The sequence below is a fragment of the Erigeron canadensis genome, chromosome 7, assembly GCF_010389155.1.
Source record: "Erigeron canadensis isolate Cc75 chromosome 7, C_canadensis_v1, whole genome shotgun sequence".
Lineage (NCBI taxonomy): Eukaryota > Viridiplantae > Streptophyta > Magnoliopsida > Asterales > Asteraceae > Erigeron > Erigeron canadensis.
This window is the reverse complement of record NC_057767.1, coordinates 10,454,059-10,470,671: the sequence shown is the minus strand read 5'-3', so window position 1 is coordinate 10,470,671 and position 16,613 is coordinate 10,454,059. Positions and strand designations below refer to the sequence as shown.

The following is a 16,613-nucleotide window of genomic DNA, read 5'->3' as shown; positions in this document are numbered from 1 at the left end:
CAACATGCTACCTCCGTTTAAAACCAATATTCCTATTTTTATTTGAAGATGTCCTATTATAATATAATTATAAATATATATTACTATTTTTAATTAACCACAACAAATTTTAATAGTTATAGATATAGATAATATTTTATTATAGAAAGTATAATAATTATATATATTTTTTGAAAAAATATATCCATACACATTTGGTTAGACATTTATTATATTCTGAAATGGAGGAGTATACTACTGGCCTTTACTGAACATAGAATGAAGTGTAGTGGTGATGATCAAAAACAACATGTTCACATTCTAAAAACACGTGTGCATTACCATGCATTGCCATTTCACTCTCCTTCTACTAAGACACGTATATTCCTTTAAATGAAACATGCACAACAATTTAACACACTTATCTACTAGTGCTTACACCCTATAAAGTCACCTGCTTTCCCCCTTCTGTTTTTCTCCGTACACCAATTCCCAAGTGATAAAATTCACACAAACACAAAAAAAAAAAAAATAGACACAAAATGTTTCATGCCGTTGGAAACAATGGTGGTAGTGGAAGGAAACAAGAACGAAAAATGGCTCAAGCGAGTTCAAGAAAAGGGTGCATGAGAGGGAAAGGTGGTCCAGAAAATGCTTCTTGTACATATAAAGGTGTTAGACAAAGGACTTGGGGTAAATGGGTGTCGGAAATCCGCGAACCGAACCGTGGTAGCCGAGTGTGGCTCGGGACGTTTAATTCGGCTCGTGAAGCGGCTATAGCGTATGATTCAGCTGCTAGACGATTATATGGACCCAATGCTCATGTTAACCTTCCTGAAGAAACCGAAAATGCGCCACCACCACCACCCGCCGTCACCGAGGCGGCAAAGGAGGCGAGGTACCACCGTGCCATAGAGCAAATGAAAAAGCAACAAGAGTTTGAAAGGAGAATACAAATATACATGCATCAACAACAACAGCAACAGATGATGAGGGTAAAAGTGGAAAGCCCCGTTGAGATACCTGATCTCAACGGACAGGCCGTGGGTGGTTATTATAATAATAATAATTATTATTGTAATTATAATAACATTATTCATGACAAAACTGGAGATAATTTTGTGGACCCTAAGTCCTCAACCGGGAATCTAAATGCTAATTTGCCAGAGTTTGATGATTCCCGGTTGTGGACTGATGCAGCGTCCACAATGGATTATGAATCGCAAGCGATTGATCCAGGAATTGGTGCTTCAACATTCAATGACACAATTGGTATTGAATTGAATAATCCATTAATGGTGTGATTATCTTTTTTCGATGACCATTAATCATCGGAATTTGATTTAGCTACTTAACTTGGTTGTGGCAAGCTAGTGACACAAATATGGTGATGTGTATATTACGATAATATATAATTATATATATAATATAATATATAGTATAAAATGATTAATATAAATATAAATATATATATATATATATATATAATATATGTGTAGTTTGTAAAAAAATTATATATCAATGTCATGGATGATTGTCACGTGATTGTCATATAGGGGAATGATACAAGTGTGTATGTTTATTTTAAGATGCGTGTGATATGATGCATGTATGTACATGTGTGTAATAAAATTGAAGTTGTTACGCGTATCATACATGTTGGCTAGCTATAAGTTATATATTTTTTAGGAGAAGTAAAAATAGTGACATAGTGTTAAAATGAAAATTTTGCACATTTTTTTTATACATCTAGAAAAACATAAACGAGGTTTTAAAATAAAAAAAGGGTTTTTCACAATAGCTAAAAAAAGCACCACTCATTTTTTCCGTATATTATATATATAATTTCGATGTAGTGAGGAAAACTGGAAAAGTTAGTTCAAAAGAAACAAAATAAGTAATATAAATTAAAGCATGTGTATGGATTGGTATAGTTTGTGTGCGATAAATCCTGACTTCATTCGTGGTCCGTGGACTTTCTGGATGTTGGCATTTCAATTCCAATCAATATATCTATAATATAATTAAAAATATAATTAAAAGAGGGTTCGAATACATTCGATAACTCAAAATCTCACCTTTAGTCTAATATTTTAACCTTATTAATCCTTTATTTTTTTTATTTATTTAATAAAAAATAACTAATTTTTAATTAAAAAAATCTTATAAAAAAATCTTTATTATTATCATCTTTTTATAAATCACTTAAAAAAAAATTCTCACATAGTTTCAGCAAAAAAAACTATGATTGATTATCAAAAAGTTTTTTTTTATATATATAATTTGTTCATATTTAATTATTATTATTATTAAATTTTTATGTTATTATTATTATAACCCGAAGAAAATCAAAATATTCAAGATGGTCTTTGTTGATAAATTGGTATGTATATTTTTTAAATTATATACTTTACACTTTTTGTTTCTCTTTTTATTTAATTAAAGTTGAAAAAAAAGGTAAATTGAAATCGATATTTATATGAAGTTAATTTTCATATGTTTCTTCTTTAGCTTTCGTATTGATTAAGTTGTGATATTGGTCATACATTTTTTGTTTCTCATTTTATTTAATTAAAGTTGAAAAAAAAATGGAATCAATATTTATATAGAGGTAATTTTCATATGTTTCTTCTTTATTTTTCGTATTCATTAAGTTTTGATATTGGTCATACACTTATTGTTTCATAATTATTATAAGATTTATATATCCTAAGACAACCTGTCCAATGGACGGACCTAAGCACTAGTAATATAACTAAAAGAGGGGGTTGGGGTACACTTGACACCCCTAATCCCCTCTTTTAGCTTAATACTCTCTCATTATTAATCTTTTATTTTTTTAATATTTATTTAATAAAAATTGCAAACCTTTAATAAAAAAAACCTTATTAAAAATCCTCTATATAAAAGTGGTTTTATGTTTACACATGCTTACACGGGATAAAGATAAGATTTATTGTCATTATGATTTAAAATTTAACATAATTTGTTTTTAGATTATACAATAAAAACACAATGTGTTTTAGATATAAACACAATTAAAACACATTGTGTTAAATTCATATCAATGTGTTTTGGTCAGTTTTCTAGTTTTCAAAGAAATTTTAGTTTTTAAATGAAAATTTCACATAACTTTAATATAATAATTAAATAAAAACAGCTAATATATATCTAATACAATAATGATTTTATATATTTAATAAAATAATAATTTATATATATCTTAATTGTAACATCTCGAACTTTTTGTGTTTGACTATTTGACCTTCCGTTAGTTAACGTTAGGTTCATTAAGTAAACTTGCGTTATATGTGATTAGATGATTAATTGCTTATGTATTTAATATGAATATGTAAATGTGATATGTTTAATGAAAGTAATCAAAGTGACGTTAAGTAATTAAGTTCTTGTTAGATCGTTAAGACTCCCGGTAGAAAGATAAGCTAAGAAAGTCAAGTTTATAAGTTGAGGGGTCCCAAGTGTAACATAATGGGCTGATGGCTAGGGGTTAGTAAGCAATTAGGAAGCCCTAATTAACACAAACGCTGCTCCAACGTGTGTGTGAGAACCCCCAGCCCATTCCCCTCCCTTTCCAAGCGAAGATTCCACCATTTCGTGTCGTTTCAATCGAGTTTTGTTAAGATCTTGAATCCCCTAAGTCATCTACAGGTAATATAGGTAATATTCTCTTTGGGATCTGATATTATGAGTCATAGATGAGTATTCAATTCAGGCCATAGGGTTTGGGTTGGGTTAATTGATTAAACATTTACCGATTTCATGTTTTTCGGGTGATTCAATCATTGATTTATGTTGAAAAGGATTAAAGGATTGATTGATGGATTAAAGTCATCAAAAGTGTTGTCAAAGAGGTCAATTTTTATGTCTCCCGGTCGGGCTAAGAGTTTGAGATCGAATGGGAATCGTTTAGAGCAAGTTTAAAAATTGAGTTGATGGTCGGCACCCTAAGTGCGACGCACCACACCCCAGGTTGGGAAAATGGATTTTCAATCGAAGCCCGATATGCGACGCACTTGTATCTGATCTGAGTTTTTAGTTGATTGGTGCGACGCACCACTAGAGAGGTGCGGCGCACCTGATACCCAGATTGCACAAAATGCTTCGTTTAGTTTATATTTCAATCTTATACTCGTTCTAGGTTGTCGGGAGCACTCAGCAAGCAATATAAAATACTCTTAACTCGTTGGTAAGTTGTATCAAGGTAAGATACACTACTTTGACACGTTGAGGGTTCAACAAAAATATAGTTTTCATATAATAACTTCCCCTAATGATATCTTGTTTGCTTATGGGTACTCGGGATTATATAGGAGGTGATATGAGCTATGTAAATGTATATTGAAGCCTGAAATGATACCCCAATGATATGAGATAATATGTTCTTTAATGAAAGGCCATGAACTGGTATGCAATGCTTGAAATGTTATGAAATATGATATGCGATTAAATGTGTTATGCAATGAAAGATGATATGTAATTATATATGCAATGCAATGACATATGGTGATCACGACATGAGATATATGATAATGTACATCATGTGACCATGCTTGATATGTAATGATGCTTAATATGTAAATGTGCATGTGTGAATGTGAATGTGAGATATGATGATTACATGGCTTGTACATCTAGTTCTCTAGACTTTGTAAGTTGTCATGACACGTGCACGTTTAAGGGCCCAAACGTTAATGAGATGTGATGTGATATGTGATTAATGTGTAGGTAACAGGAACATCAAAACTATATGTGATGAAAATGCTCAAGCTATTTTACAGAGATGAAAGTGTTAAGCTTAACCCGTACGTGCCTTTGCCAGGGTAGTATGTTTGATGTGGTTGCTTGGGTGGCACTTTGCAACGAGGTACAACGTGAAGAGTAATACGAGAGGTCTTACCAACCTCACTTGTCTTGTACATACGGATTACTCAGGGGTTGGCTTGCCATTCCCTAACGACATTGATGTACTACCGAAAGGTTGTCCATCCGGTCGGGTATGACTTATGTCTCACTTATAAAGATGCATATGTTATATGAGATGCGTGACTTATGTCACAACTATAAAGATGTTTAGATGTGATATGTGAAGATGCAAAAGATGACTAGGCACATTTAGGATGACCCATCCTAATATAAAGGATGTTGATGCTATGATATGTATGTGACATGATATGTTTGACGATATGTGCCTTAACGACTTTATATGACTTTATATAATGTTTTAAATGGACAAACGTTTTATGAACTATGTGTTATTTTACTTAGCTAATTCGTTAGCTAACACTTGCTCTTTTAAAATATGTTGTTCCCTTAGGTCCAACATAGTGAGCAGATAGATGTTGGAAGATGTGAGGAATAGGTAGATGATCTTGAAGCTGGCTATAGTTTACCCATAGAGGCTGCTTGCTTTAGACATTTGTTTTATGTTAGATAATAATGACTTGTATTAACAATGTAGTTGGTTGTTTAATGTTGGGCAACCGATGGGTTTCCATTGAACTTATTTTGATGATATGACTGGTAACACCATTTAATGAATAAATCAAACAGATTTTGCTGATTTGGACTTTTAAAGTTTACTTACGCTTTCTTTTGACGCCGTTAGGCGAAAGTTTTTGGAAATCCTTGTTTTTAAATGATGGGTGTTACATTAATAGTATGTTATATCATATAAATATAAAATTAATTATAAATAAATAAATTTTAATCTAAATATATTAAGATTATAAATATTGTAATAATAAAATTACTCTTTTTTTAATTTTTTTTTTCATTAATTATCATGACACATATTTGAAAAAAAACATATAAAATAGAATTCTTATAGAAAACATATACAACATTATCATATTCTGAAATATTTAGGATATGTTTAATCTAATGATAAGATATTGTTTCTAATAATATAAAATAAAAAGGTAATGTACCATATGTAACATAAAGAAAAAATAAAATGATAGTGACCTATTAATATCTTTTAGTATTCAAATATCGTTACGTGTGTCAAAATCTATAACATTTACGGCCATGTTATGATTTTATAAAATTCAAATATTTCTAATCATGTCATAGTAAACAATTTTAAAAAATATTTCAATATAAACTCAAAGTTTTGATATATAGATTAATTTTTTTTACTTTTTTTAACGGCTATCTAATTTACTCATACTTCTAAATTACACGAATGTCTGAGATGAAACTCATGACTCTCAAAAAATCTCTATTAATGTACCCCACAAATGTAGGAAGTAGACTAGAACCCAGGTAAACCCCTATAGTGAACTAAATTTTAGTCCTATATAAATTAATATTTAATATAAATAATGTCATAAACCTCGTGTATTGGACACGGATCTAAAATCTAGTTTATATTAAAGGGTTGTAAAATAGTGAAAAGTATATATAGTTATAGTTATTATATTATATATTTAAATTTATAATTTATAATCTATATAATACTAATAATTAATAGTAGAATAAGTCATGCATGACGTCCGTTTGCAAAGAGAAATAAGCAAAATAAATAAGTGGTTAAAATAATATAGGTGATGAGCTACTACCTGAGTAGAATGCACTAAACGTGGAAAAATATAATGAGTTAGAATGAGTTACAGTGTCATGTACCACGTGGAAGAAAATGAGATACCGTTTCAATATCTGACTTAAACCCTTTCTTTTTGAACGAATATTTGCCTTAAATATAAACTTAATTGATAGTTTGAACTTTGAAGAGGTCGAATACACAAGTTTGAAGAGCTTGGTCTCGTTTAAGCAAACATGTTGATTTTATCTACAAAGTTCAAAGGATTATAGTACCAAAATATCTTAAATCTTGATATATATTATAAGATAGTTGAACTAATGATTAATTAACCAATCACATCGTTTGATTTTATACTTTTGATGATGTCATCATTTAGATAAACTACAAATTAAAAATCATAATAATCATTATCCAAATATATTATTATATTAATATTTATATTAATTGTAGAAAAAGTCTCATTAATTTACACTTTTTTGTTTTCCATCAATAATTTACACTTTTTAGCCTTGAATACTTCATTTATATTTATTTTTAGTCATTAACTTGAGAGAAATTTTTTAAATTTACAATCATTTAATTAAATAAAAAAAATTTAACATATGAAATATTTTCTACAAAAAATAATTTGAAAACCTAATGATTTATTAACAAATATTAGAAGAATCCTAATTGTTATCAAAGAAAACATAAAAAAAATCCTAATTGTTATCATATTATCATAAAATAAGTGATTGAAAATAAACATATGCGTGTTATGAATGCGCATCATGATTAAATACATATACTTGTCAAGTATAGGATCACAAATATGTTTATATTTTAATTTTTAATTATTTTTTCTAATAATATCACATTATGAGTACATCTGTTTCAAAATATTTTATAATGGAGAAATTATTATATATAGCATATGCCTTGTGGAATGACTACGACACTTTTTTTTAAATTGTAAGCTTTTATGAATTAAATGTATGGAGATCTAATATTGTTAATATCGTAAATCCCGTGTCAATCTCGTTTCCAGTGTTGGACACGGGTCTAAAATCTAGTAACCAAATATACATAAATGGTTATTGCATAATAAACTATTCAATTAAGTGGTATTCATATGTAATGAACATTCAAATTTTGTTTATTGGGTGTACTTATCAATAAAAAAATCTTTCAAATCGACAACGTGACAATGAACGTAACAACTTATATGGTTGTCACATATACCTAGATACATAAGCAGAAAGTGAAAGTTCATTGTATTATATTCTCGAGTAGTTCATTAGGAAATATAAGTAATATTCTCGAGTAGTTCATTACGATATATAACTATTTGTGCATAGTACGAAATATATCCTATGTGTTGTTTTATATAGATTTACTAGTCTTAATAATATCCGTAGTACGGTAGTTATATAGATTGTGTCATAATAAAATTCGAATATGCCACATACATGATTTGTGATTATCAAAATAAATTGTGGTTAAATAAACCGATGATCGAAACTAAGTTATAATATCCAGTAATGATAAATATAATATGTGTTTAGTTAAAGTTTTGGATTTATCTTAAATTTTTACAATCACATCAAAATCAGAACTTGTAAGCATAGTAGATGACGGCAAATAGCCTTGTGATTTCGAATAGTAAACTCAAATTTTTGAAGTTTCAATGTTAATAACTTATTATTATTATTATTATTATTATTATTATTATTATTATTATTATTATTATTATTATTATAAGTATTAGGAGTTAACTAAGAAAGAAAAAGAAACAATTTTATTAATAAGAAAACGGTCAATCAAATAAGGTTATAATGTGTTTTGTATCTATAAGTCAAGTGTTAGAGTTTAACTCTAAGTCTAATAAAAAAAATTGAATCTATTTACAATTAGAAAAACTAATTTATATAAATAAATTAATTAATTAAAAGGACACGTGTCGATCAAGGATCACGCCATGTGTCGTTTTAAAAACATCGCAATCCTGTTTTAGTTTATTGGTAGATAAGAATAATGTCCATGGGATTCAAACAACGATTTTGTTTGTTTCAAACTTGGGCCAATTTGATAAGTCTGTCGGACTAATTTGAATTTGTAGTCATTCGGGTGCCATGGGATCCCAGTTCATTACTTCGATTTCTTCTGTTTGTCATTGTAACTTGGTTATTGTCAAACTGTGTTTAAATTAGAGTGGACGGAGCGCCCTAAGGAAGGGAGGGGTACTGGTCCGGTACCGGTTGGCACACCACGCCGACCTCCCGGTACCGGTAGGGTGGGGAGCGTTTTGATGACCACCGTGCCGGTTTCACTGCCGATTGATGAACGTTATATTTTCCGTTGCTTTTGTTTTTTTTTTTTTTTAACTAGCTGCCATTTATATATATATATACATATACGGGTGAAAGATAAAATGAGTCCAAGTTTTAAAAAAAGTCCAGGGGACCAATTGCTAGCCGTCTGATCTAAAATTTTGAGCGGCTCAGATTGGATCTTTAAACATAGGGCGCACGTTCAATATCTTTGTGAGAGGGTACTTATGTAATTTCGTCATAAACATTCACTTCTATCAATCCTCACACACACACATCGGGTTCTCTCTGATCTTCCTTTCTCCCCCACTACCAACACCACTAGCCATCAGGTTTCCATCGTTCTATGCCTTCCTCTGCCATTGTTCTCTGCCTTCTTCTGCCATCCTTCTGGAGCTCAAAATTGGCAGCTTTGTTGCCGGATTTGGTGACGCCGGCGGTGAGGAACCGTTGGTGACGGACCAGAGAGGCGTTGTTCGGAAACGGAGAGATTCTAATTCCGAAGATGGATATTCTAATCTTGTGTCTACTAGTAATGCCACCGACTTGGTAATTTTTAATTTAATTTTAATTTTTATTTAACTTAACGTATGGTCTAATTAGGGTTTATAGTGTAATGTATCAAATACATATAAAATATATGTTATTTTGTGTATATACATACAAGTTATGTGTGTTATTTGTGACAAAAATAATCATGTCCTCGATCTTTCTTTCAACCAATTTTCCGGCAAGCTTCCCTGGAAAATATCACATTTCCAGCAACTTCAGGCGCTAAGTTTTCCGGCGAAATATTATCGGAAAACTGTTAGTCATCATTTGAGATGGTCATTTGTCATTAATTGCAGCAATTTGTCAAATTGTTACATCAATTTGTCAATTTAGATGATCTAACACTCATACACGTGGTCCATTTCCATAAAAAAGTATCACTAATGTATAAAAATATATCATCAATATTGTATCTAATCAAGTGAATGTATACCTAGGGTAGACTTACATATGTATATTTTTATAAAGAAGGATCATCATTGTATATAGTCAAGGGAATGCATATTTGGTGTAGGTTGCTTAGCCTTTATTAGTCCTTTGTGCTTCACTAGCTGGTTATTGAATATATGATTTCAAGTTGAATGCATACTAGGAGTAGCTTGATCTAAGACCAGGACTTTCTTTGTCTACTGGTCTAAGTTTTTAGTTTTGAATTTCGTATCTGATGCTTAAATGACCTTCTTGTTTCATTCAAATGCTTATCACAGCAACAATATGATAAGAAGAATATTCGTCGACGGGTATATAATGCACTAAATGTTCTCATGGCTATGGATATTATTTCTAAATATAAAAAGGAAATACAATGGCGAGGTCTTACTCAAACTAGTTTGAACGATATTGAGGAGTTAAAGGTCTTAGCAAAGTCCATCAAGATATCAATAAATTCTGCAGGAGTTAATTTATTGAGGTTATGTTCTTACTTGATGTTATAGAGTGAGCGTCTTGCTCTCAAGAACATAGTTGACAAAAAAACTGCTTATTTGCGAGAACTGGAAGATCAAGTGAGAACTATTTTCTATGATCTATATTGGGATTATTTTTTGAGTTTATGGGTTGGTTATGTTTTCGTTTTTGATTTTGTTTTCTTTTATATTATAAAGCATGTAGGTCTTCAAAATCTAATTAAACGGAACGAATAGTTATATAGCTCTGGAAATTCACCCAGTGGTGGAGTTGCTTTACCTTTTATATTGGTCCAAGTACGTTTATCCAGAATGGTTAATATTTTCTTGCTAAATGAAAATACAAAAGATGCATTACATTCTAGTTCAACAATTATGATAACCATTCTCCGTAATCTCTATTCTCTAATAGTCTTTTAGATATCCGACTTAGTTTCCTTGTAGTATTGGGTGTTGAAATTTGCACTTTTGAAGGGATATTACGAATAGTTGCATGGTACCGCTTGAATTCATAATTAGATTTTAGTATTTTAACAAACAGATAGTACTTCTGATCATATGATCAGTTAGAGATAAAAAATAAATGTCAGATTTCGTCATCATTTAAAGACCAAAAAGGTCATTATAGGATGATCAGTTTCATACCAGCCACAAGCTGCAACACAACTGGTTATGTAAAGAGTAATAACCTATTTACCTTATCATACCTTATATGATAGGCTTTAAAAAAATCATGATCGTTACCACTGTAAGAATATCTAGTTACATCTTTTGCAGTTCATTTTGATCACATTGACATATTGTTTTATGCAGTTAGATGCGCAGAAGAAGAAGAAGGCGGAGAAGGAAGCCTCAAATGAAAAGTTAAAACGACCTCATATGAAGTCAGGACACACGCCACAATCTCTTGTAAAAAGTGGAAAATAACTGATTTTCTTTTTCTGTGTGGTCTTGTTTAAAAAGAATAATGGAAAGAATGAAGCATTATGAGCTTACAAATGTGTAAATCTTATAACTTATACACGCGTAAAGTTTACAACTGATGAATTCTGAATAACTATTTGATTTTGATATCTAACTTACACATATGCAAATTATATAACTTACACATGTGTAAGGTTAATATCAAAATAAGACTCGATAATTGCAAAAAAAAACTAAATATCAATTACTCATAATATAAAATGAAGTCCACGCGCACAAAACATTTTCAAAGTAGCTTTTTATCCACAAGAGCCACATGAGACAAGAACGATTCTATGTTAACAGGCAGAACTAGTAGAAAAACAATAACATGACAGGAAACATTAAGTCTACTAGTAGCAACATTCATACAAGATCTTGATACATTTTTTTACGAAGGTTTGATACATTTTTATGACAATTGAATATGGTTGCTTGCTTTTTCTTATTTTCACTCAACAAGTCAACATACAAACAACGAGACACATAGAAGACAATCTCTTCTATGCAGATCATCCCCTTAAAGGTTAAACGGATTTCACACCACTTCCCCCTGCTACTAGTTGCCAGTTGAACAACCAACTTTTCAAGTTTTTCGGAATGTGTAACATATGACTTGAATTCTTTAAGTACCTGCAGGAAATCAGATATATGTCACAGCCTTTTTTAGAAAAGATCACCAATCACATTTAGATAAAAGACAGATATCAACTTATTCCAAGAAAAGCATAATAAACATATTAGGCAGGGTTTTGAGGTCAACCTCAAGAAAAACATGTAGTTTAACAACCCATCTCTCCTTTGAGCCACCTGAATAACTTACACAAGGGGTAACATAACATACACAAGAGGTAACATAAATAACTTACACATGGTTTGAAATAACTTACACATGGGTAATACTTACACATGGTTAAAACTAACTTACACAGGGTAACATAACTTACACATGGTTAAAACTAATTTACACATGGTTTGAAATAACTTACACAGGGTAACATAACTTAAGGGTAACATAACTTACACATGATTAAAACTAACTTACACATGGTTAAAACTAACTTACACAGGGTAACATAACTTACACACGAGGGTAACTTACACAGGGTTAACATAACTTACACATGGATCATAACTTACACATGTTGTATATATAGCTTACACATATCAGTATAAATCCTGTCTATTGGATGTGTTTACCTCTCTTAAAGTTGAAGATTGACGGTGAATGAATTGATGATGTTCACAACCTGGAATTATAATCCTTTCATGACGTTATAACACTTCTTACACTTTTTGTAGACTATTAAACGGTTCAACACATTTTCATTTTAGCTAATGTTGTCATAGTGATAGTATGCTGACCCATCACCAAAAGGTTGTGGGTTCTAGTCCCATGGTGGACAACTTGTATATACTCGTGGATTTGTGGTTGATGTGCCTTTTAAGAAAAAGCCGTTTGACCATCTAGCAGAAACATACCACTAACAGAACTCTGTATAAATATAATGATTATGGAATAATGCATTAGTATGTAACAGAACTCTATATAAATATGTTGTAAAAAGTTTAAAAGAGACAAGTCTTCCTACTGAATGAAGATAAACTACTTGTTGCCCCAGTTGGCTGCTTGAATTTGTCCTCCGAAAGACCTCATCAATATCATTAGTAAGGGAAACAGAACAAGATTGACATTTATTCATATTTTAAGTTTCCAATATGGATACAAATCACATGATAACCTGTAATGTATGTTGACTATCTATTACTAAAAAGGTTTAAGTTTCACAATGTTCTAAAATATCTGTGAAATAAGAAACTGTTTTCGTCATTTAAGGAGGAGCAAACTACATAAAATATCTGTGAAATAAGAAACTTTGACTGACTTATGTTTCGGTAAGACAGTTGAACTCACAAAAAGGGTGATCTTCTATGTTAGCTGGCTTTTAGGTGCCGTCAGAAAAGAACAACATGGGCAAAGTTACAGACTTACAGAGATGTCCCCAAAATCAAATTTTTTAAAGTTAGTTACCTTTTATAGGTAAAACAGATTTGGTTACAAAAACAACTAAAAGTAATGTTGGATGCTGATGTGTGAAAATCTAGTTAAATTAAATTCCTATAAATACTCCGAATCGTTTACCACACACAATCGGGCAGTGGACCCGTTCGTATGTAATATAGATTGAAGTAAGTAAAGGTTCGTTCCACGGAGACTAATAAGAGTTAGCGAGTTTTAAGTAATTTCAAAAGAGTTTGGTTTTTAAAGACACCACGTCATATTGATTTTAAATTGAAAGTTAGTTGATTAAAAGAGTTAGAAATTCCGTAGAATTTATCGAAAAGAAATTTGTTTTGAATCAAATAAGATGAGAAGATCATCCACTTCGACTCCATGATACACATTATTTAGGTTGCATATATTTGAAGAAACAATTCAATTATGTTGATTTTATAACCGAGAACTAACAAAGACTCACCTCGTACCCGTCAAATTCGTTACTTTATTAAATTCCCTTAATTAACTAGTTCCATTACTAAGACCGGTAGCCCAAGACGCCTTTCATAACTTTCCTAGCCAATTAATTGTTTTGGTTATTTATATAACAATTGTGTCTATTGATTGTACCCAACCATTAACCCGTTAACCCTTATTAACTATCAATTACTTCCTACCGTACCCGTCATAGAAACAATTGCTTCTAACCAAGAAATCAAAATAACTTCTACACAACCTAGTTACCACTGAAGTTATGCAAAAACTATCCGCAATTGAGAGTTAAATAACAAAGAATTAATAAGCTAAGATTACGACACAACGTTAAATCAAATCAACTTGAATTCAAAAGATTTATGCAACCATTATTCAATGTATCACTTCATCTCAGTGGATGACGAATTATTTAGCTACTCATAATCAAAAACAAAGCACAAAGAGTAAAAATATAGAAGAACATATTGTACCAATGTGTAGAAAACAAGTAAACGCTAAGAAAATCGACAACCGAATGCCTTGGAGATCACGAACAACCCTTAGACCTTGATGGACGAAAAAGCTGCTAAGAATACCCCCAAAGAACCCTAAAGTCGACTAGAAGTGATTGTGTGTCGAATGGGAGGGTTATGGCCTTGTATTTATAGAGTTTGCAAAAGGTCTTCAAAAACCGACCTACAGGTGCGACGCACCAAGCTTCAGGTGCCCGATATGCGACGCACCACAGGGTTGGTGCGTCGCACCACCCTGCTTTCCAACTTCTTCCAAGTTTCTGAATAGAAAATGCTCCGCACCTCCTTACATGGTGCGACGCACCAACCTTGTTTTCAGCCAAAACTTGTAGTTTCCATTCCATCTTCACTCGTATGCGTCCACGAACCATCCCAATGCATCTTAAAGTCTTCCAACAGCTGTTTCTAACCATTTTACCTGTTCTAAGCCTGAAATCACTAGCAACACCATCAAAGCATCGAATATACATATAATTTACACATAATTAAGCTTAAAACGTCTTAGAAACAATATGGGAATATGCATATAAATGGACATATCAGATGCTTTTTTATGTAGTTAGCCCTCAAATATAACTTCCACAGGGAACATCCTACCTTTCTTGGCAACAGATATAGTATTTATGCTCGAGCTTATAAGATCATAATATAGCTATAAATAAAATATATATCTATTTACAGCATGAACCGAGAGATTAGAGATAGCAATACCTTGTCAACATACATGTATGTGTTAATGTGTCATGAGATGATCCAAACGATGAGCTGTAACGTGAGCACTAACCCATAGAAAGATCATCCAATCTCCCAATAAAAGCATCAACGGGTAGTGGTACAGAAAAAATGAGAAATGAGTGAATCATCTTATGCTGCTATGTAAAGAGCTGTTTTCCCTAAATCAACCCCTCCATTGATGATTATGCTTGTTTCCCTCTCGATACTTGACAACTTATTGATGATTAAGCTTGTAGCATAAGAGTCTCAAACTTATAGCTCCAAAATCATATTAGCAAATTGATCTCAAGTAAATATTGGAAAGCTTACATTGATCAAATGAGAACCTCAATTGAACTTTGTGTAACATAAAGGACTACCCCAGCCCTAGCCCTGAAATTGGAAGAAGTGTAGACGATCAAGGTATAACTCTCAAAAAAAGCACAAACGAGTGGTTAACTTTTCTAGACATTGTATTCAGCATTTGATTTTAACAAGAAATCAAATAATCCGTTTTGTTGCAACCGATGCTTAGCACCTGATTGAGTTGAGTATCTGATACATTTTTATAAAAAGAACCTAAATCAAGAATAAAAAAGTATCACATATAATTCAATATATATTGGTAGAAGATAGATACAAAACATACACTAGCTTACATATCAGCTTCTGTAACATACATACAGGGCTATTTGGTGACTGGCTAGTTAGCCACTAAATATTTGGTGACAACCCACAAACTTTCATCTCTACTTTAAGACAAGCCCAGGTTACTTTACTCATACATGTGAAGTTCTTAGCTTTCGCCTAACAACATAAAACTTACACATCGAAGGCTTATAAGATGTTAATCTAGGTGAACTATCCATTCACACAACATGACATCCATTCATCCAAGATGTGATTCGCTAACTAGCCACCAAGACTAATTCTTGTTGACACTGCTACAACTCATACAAAACAATAGATTTACAGTAACATTAATTCAATCATGTGTAGTTAAAAGCCTAGGTGTGATAAGATTAAAAAAAATAAAAATAATTGAAACGCCACGGGCTTACAACACGTTATTTTAGGTGGGCTTACAGACCATTAACAAAACATAGTAGCCATTCAGCCAAGCTGTGATCGACTAATTAGCCACCAAATAATTACCCGAGATACTACAAAAAAAACACTAATTTCCTCTTTACAACAAGTCTGCATTATTTTATTCATAACATATCTACAAAAATGAATTCTCAGGTGCAATTTAAATCTAAAACACAACTTCAGATAATTTAAAAATAAACTGAACTCAGATGAGTCAAACTGCCATTCTGCCAAAGCTAATCCAAACACGATATACAAAAAGTACACAAAAATTATAATATAAAAAAGCATCTACTATTTCTAACCATCAATATCACCAAAAAATTAACACCTGATTAGAAAAAAAAAATCTAAACAACACATTTAATAAGTAATTACTATATTAAATGATATATAATATAGTACCATAACTGAAAACAGAACCCATAGATCAGCAGAGTCACCGAAAAATCGGAAAAGACAGACTAATGGTGGGTTGGATTGACCAGAAATTGCTAAGGTATATGAGGAAGTGAGATTAAGTTCAAA

The 16,613-nt window shown here is 31.5% G+C and overlaps 1 protein-coding gene across 1 annotated transcript; it reads left to right on the top strand.

The window, feature by feature from the left end:
• The first annotated feature begins 521 nt into the window (after nucleotides 1–521).
• On the top strand, nucleotides 522–11,388 carry LOC122608948. The gene is made up of 3 exons (XM_043782016.1): nucleotides 522–1,277; nucleotides 9,028–9,402; nucleotides 11,124–11,388. The coding sequence occupies exons 1-3, from the start codon at nucleotides 522–524 to the stop codon at nucleotides 11,235–11,237; spliced, it is 1,245 nt and encodes a 414-aa protein (XP_043637951.1). The 3' UTR covers nucleotides 11,238–11,388.
• Nucleotides 11,389–16,613: the final 5,225 nt, after the last annotated feature.

What these genes read in the sequence shown, in the direction of transcription:
- LOC122608948 (XM_043782016.1), top strand. Translation starts at nt 522, where the DNA reads ATGTTTCATGCCGTTGGAAACAATGGTGGTAGTGGAAGGAAACAAGAA. An exon ending in AATTGAATAATCCATTAATG is followed by an intron (nt 1,278 to 9,027) that starts GTGTGATTATCT and finishes TGAGCGGCTCAG; the next exon opens with ATTGGATCTTTAAACATAGG. An exon ending in CTAGTAATGCCACCGACTTG is followed by an intron (nt 9,403 to 11,123) that starts GTAATTTTTAAT and finishes TGTTTTATGCAG; the next exon opens with TTAGATGCGCAGAAGAAGAA.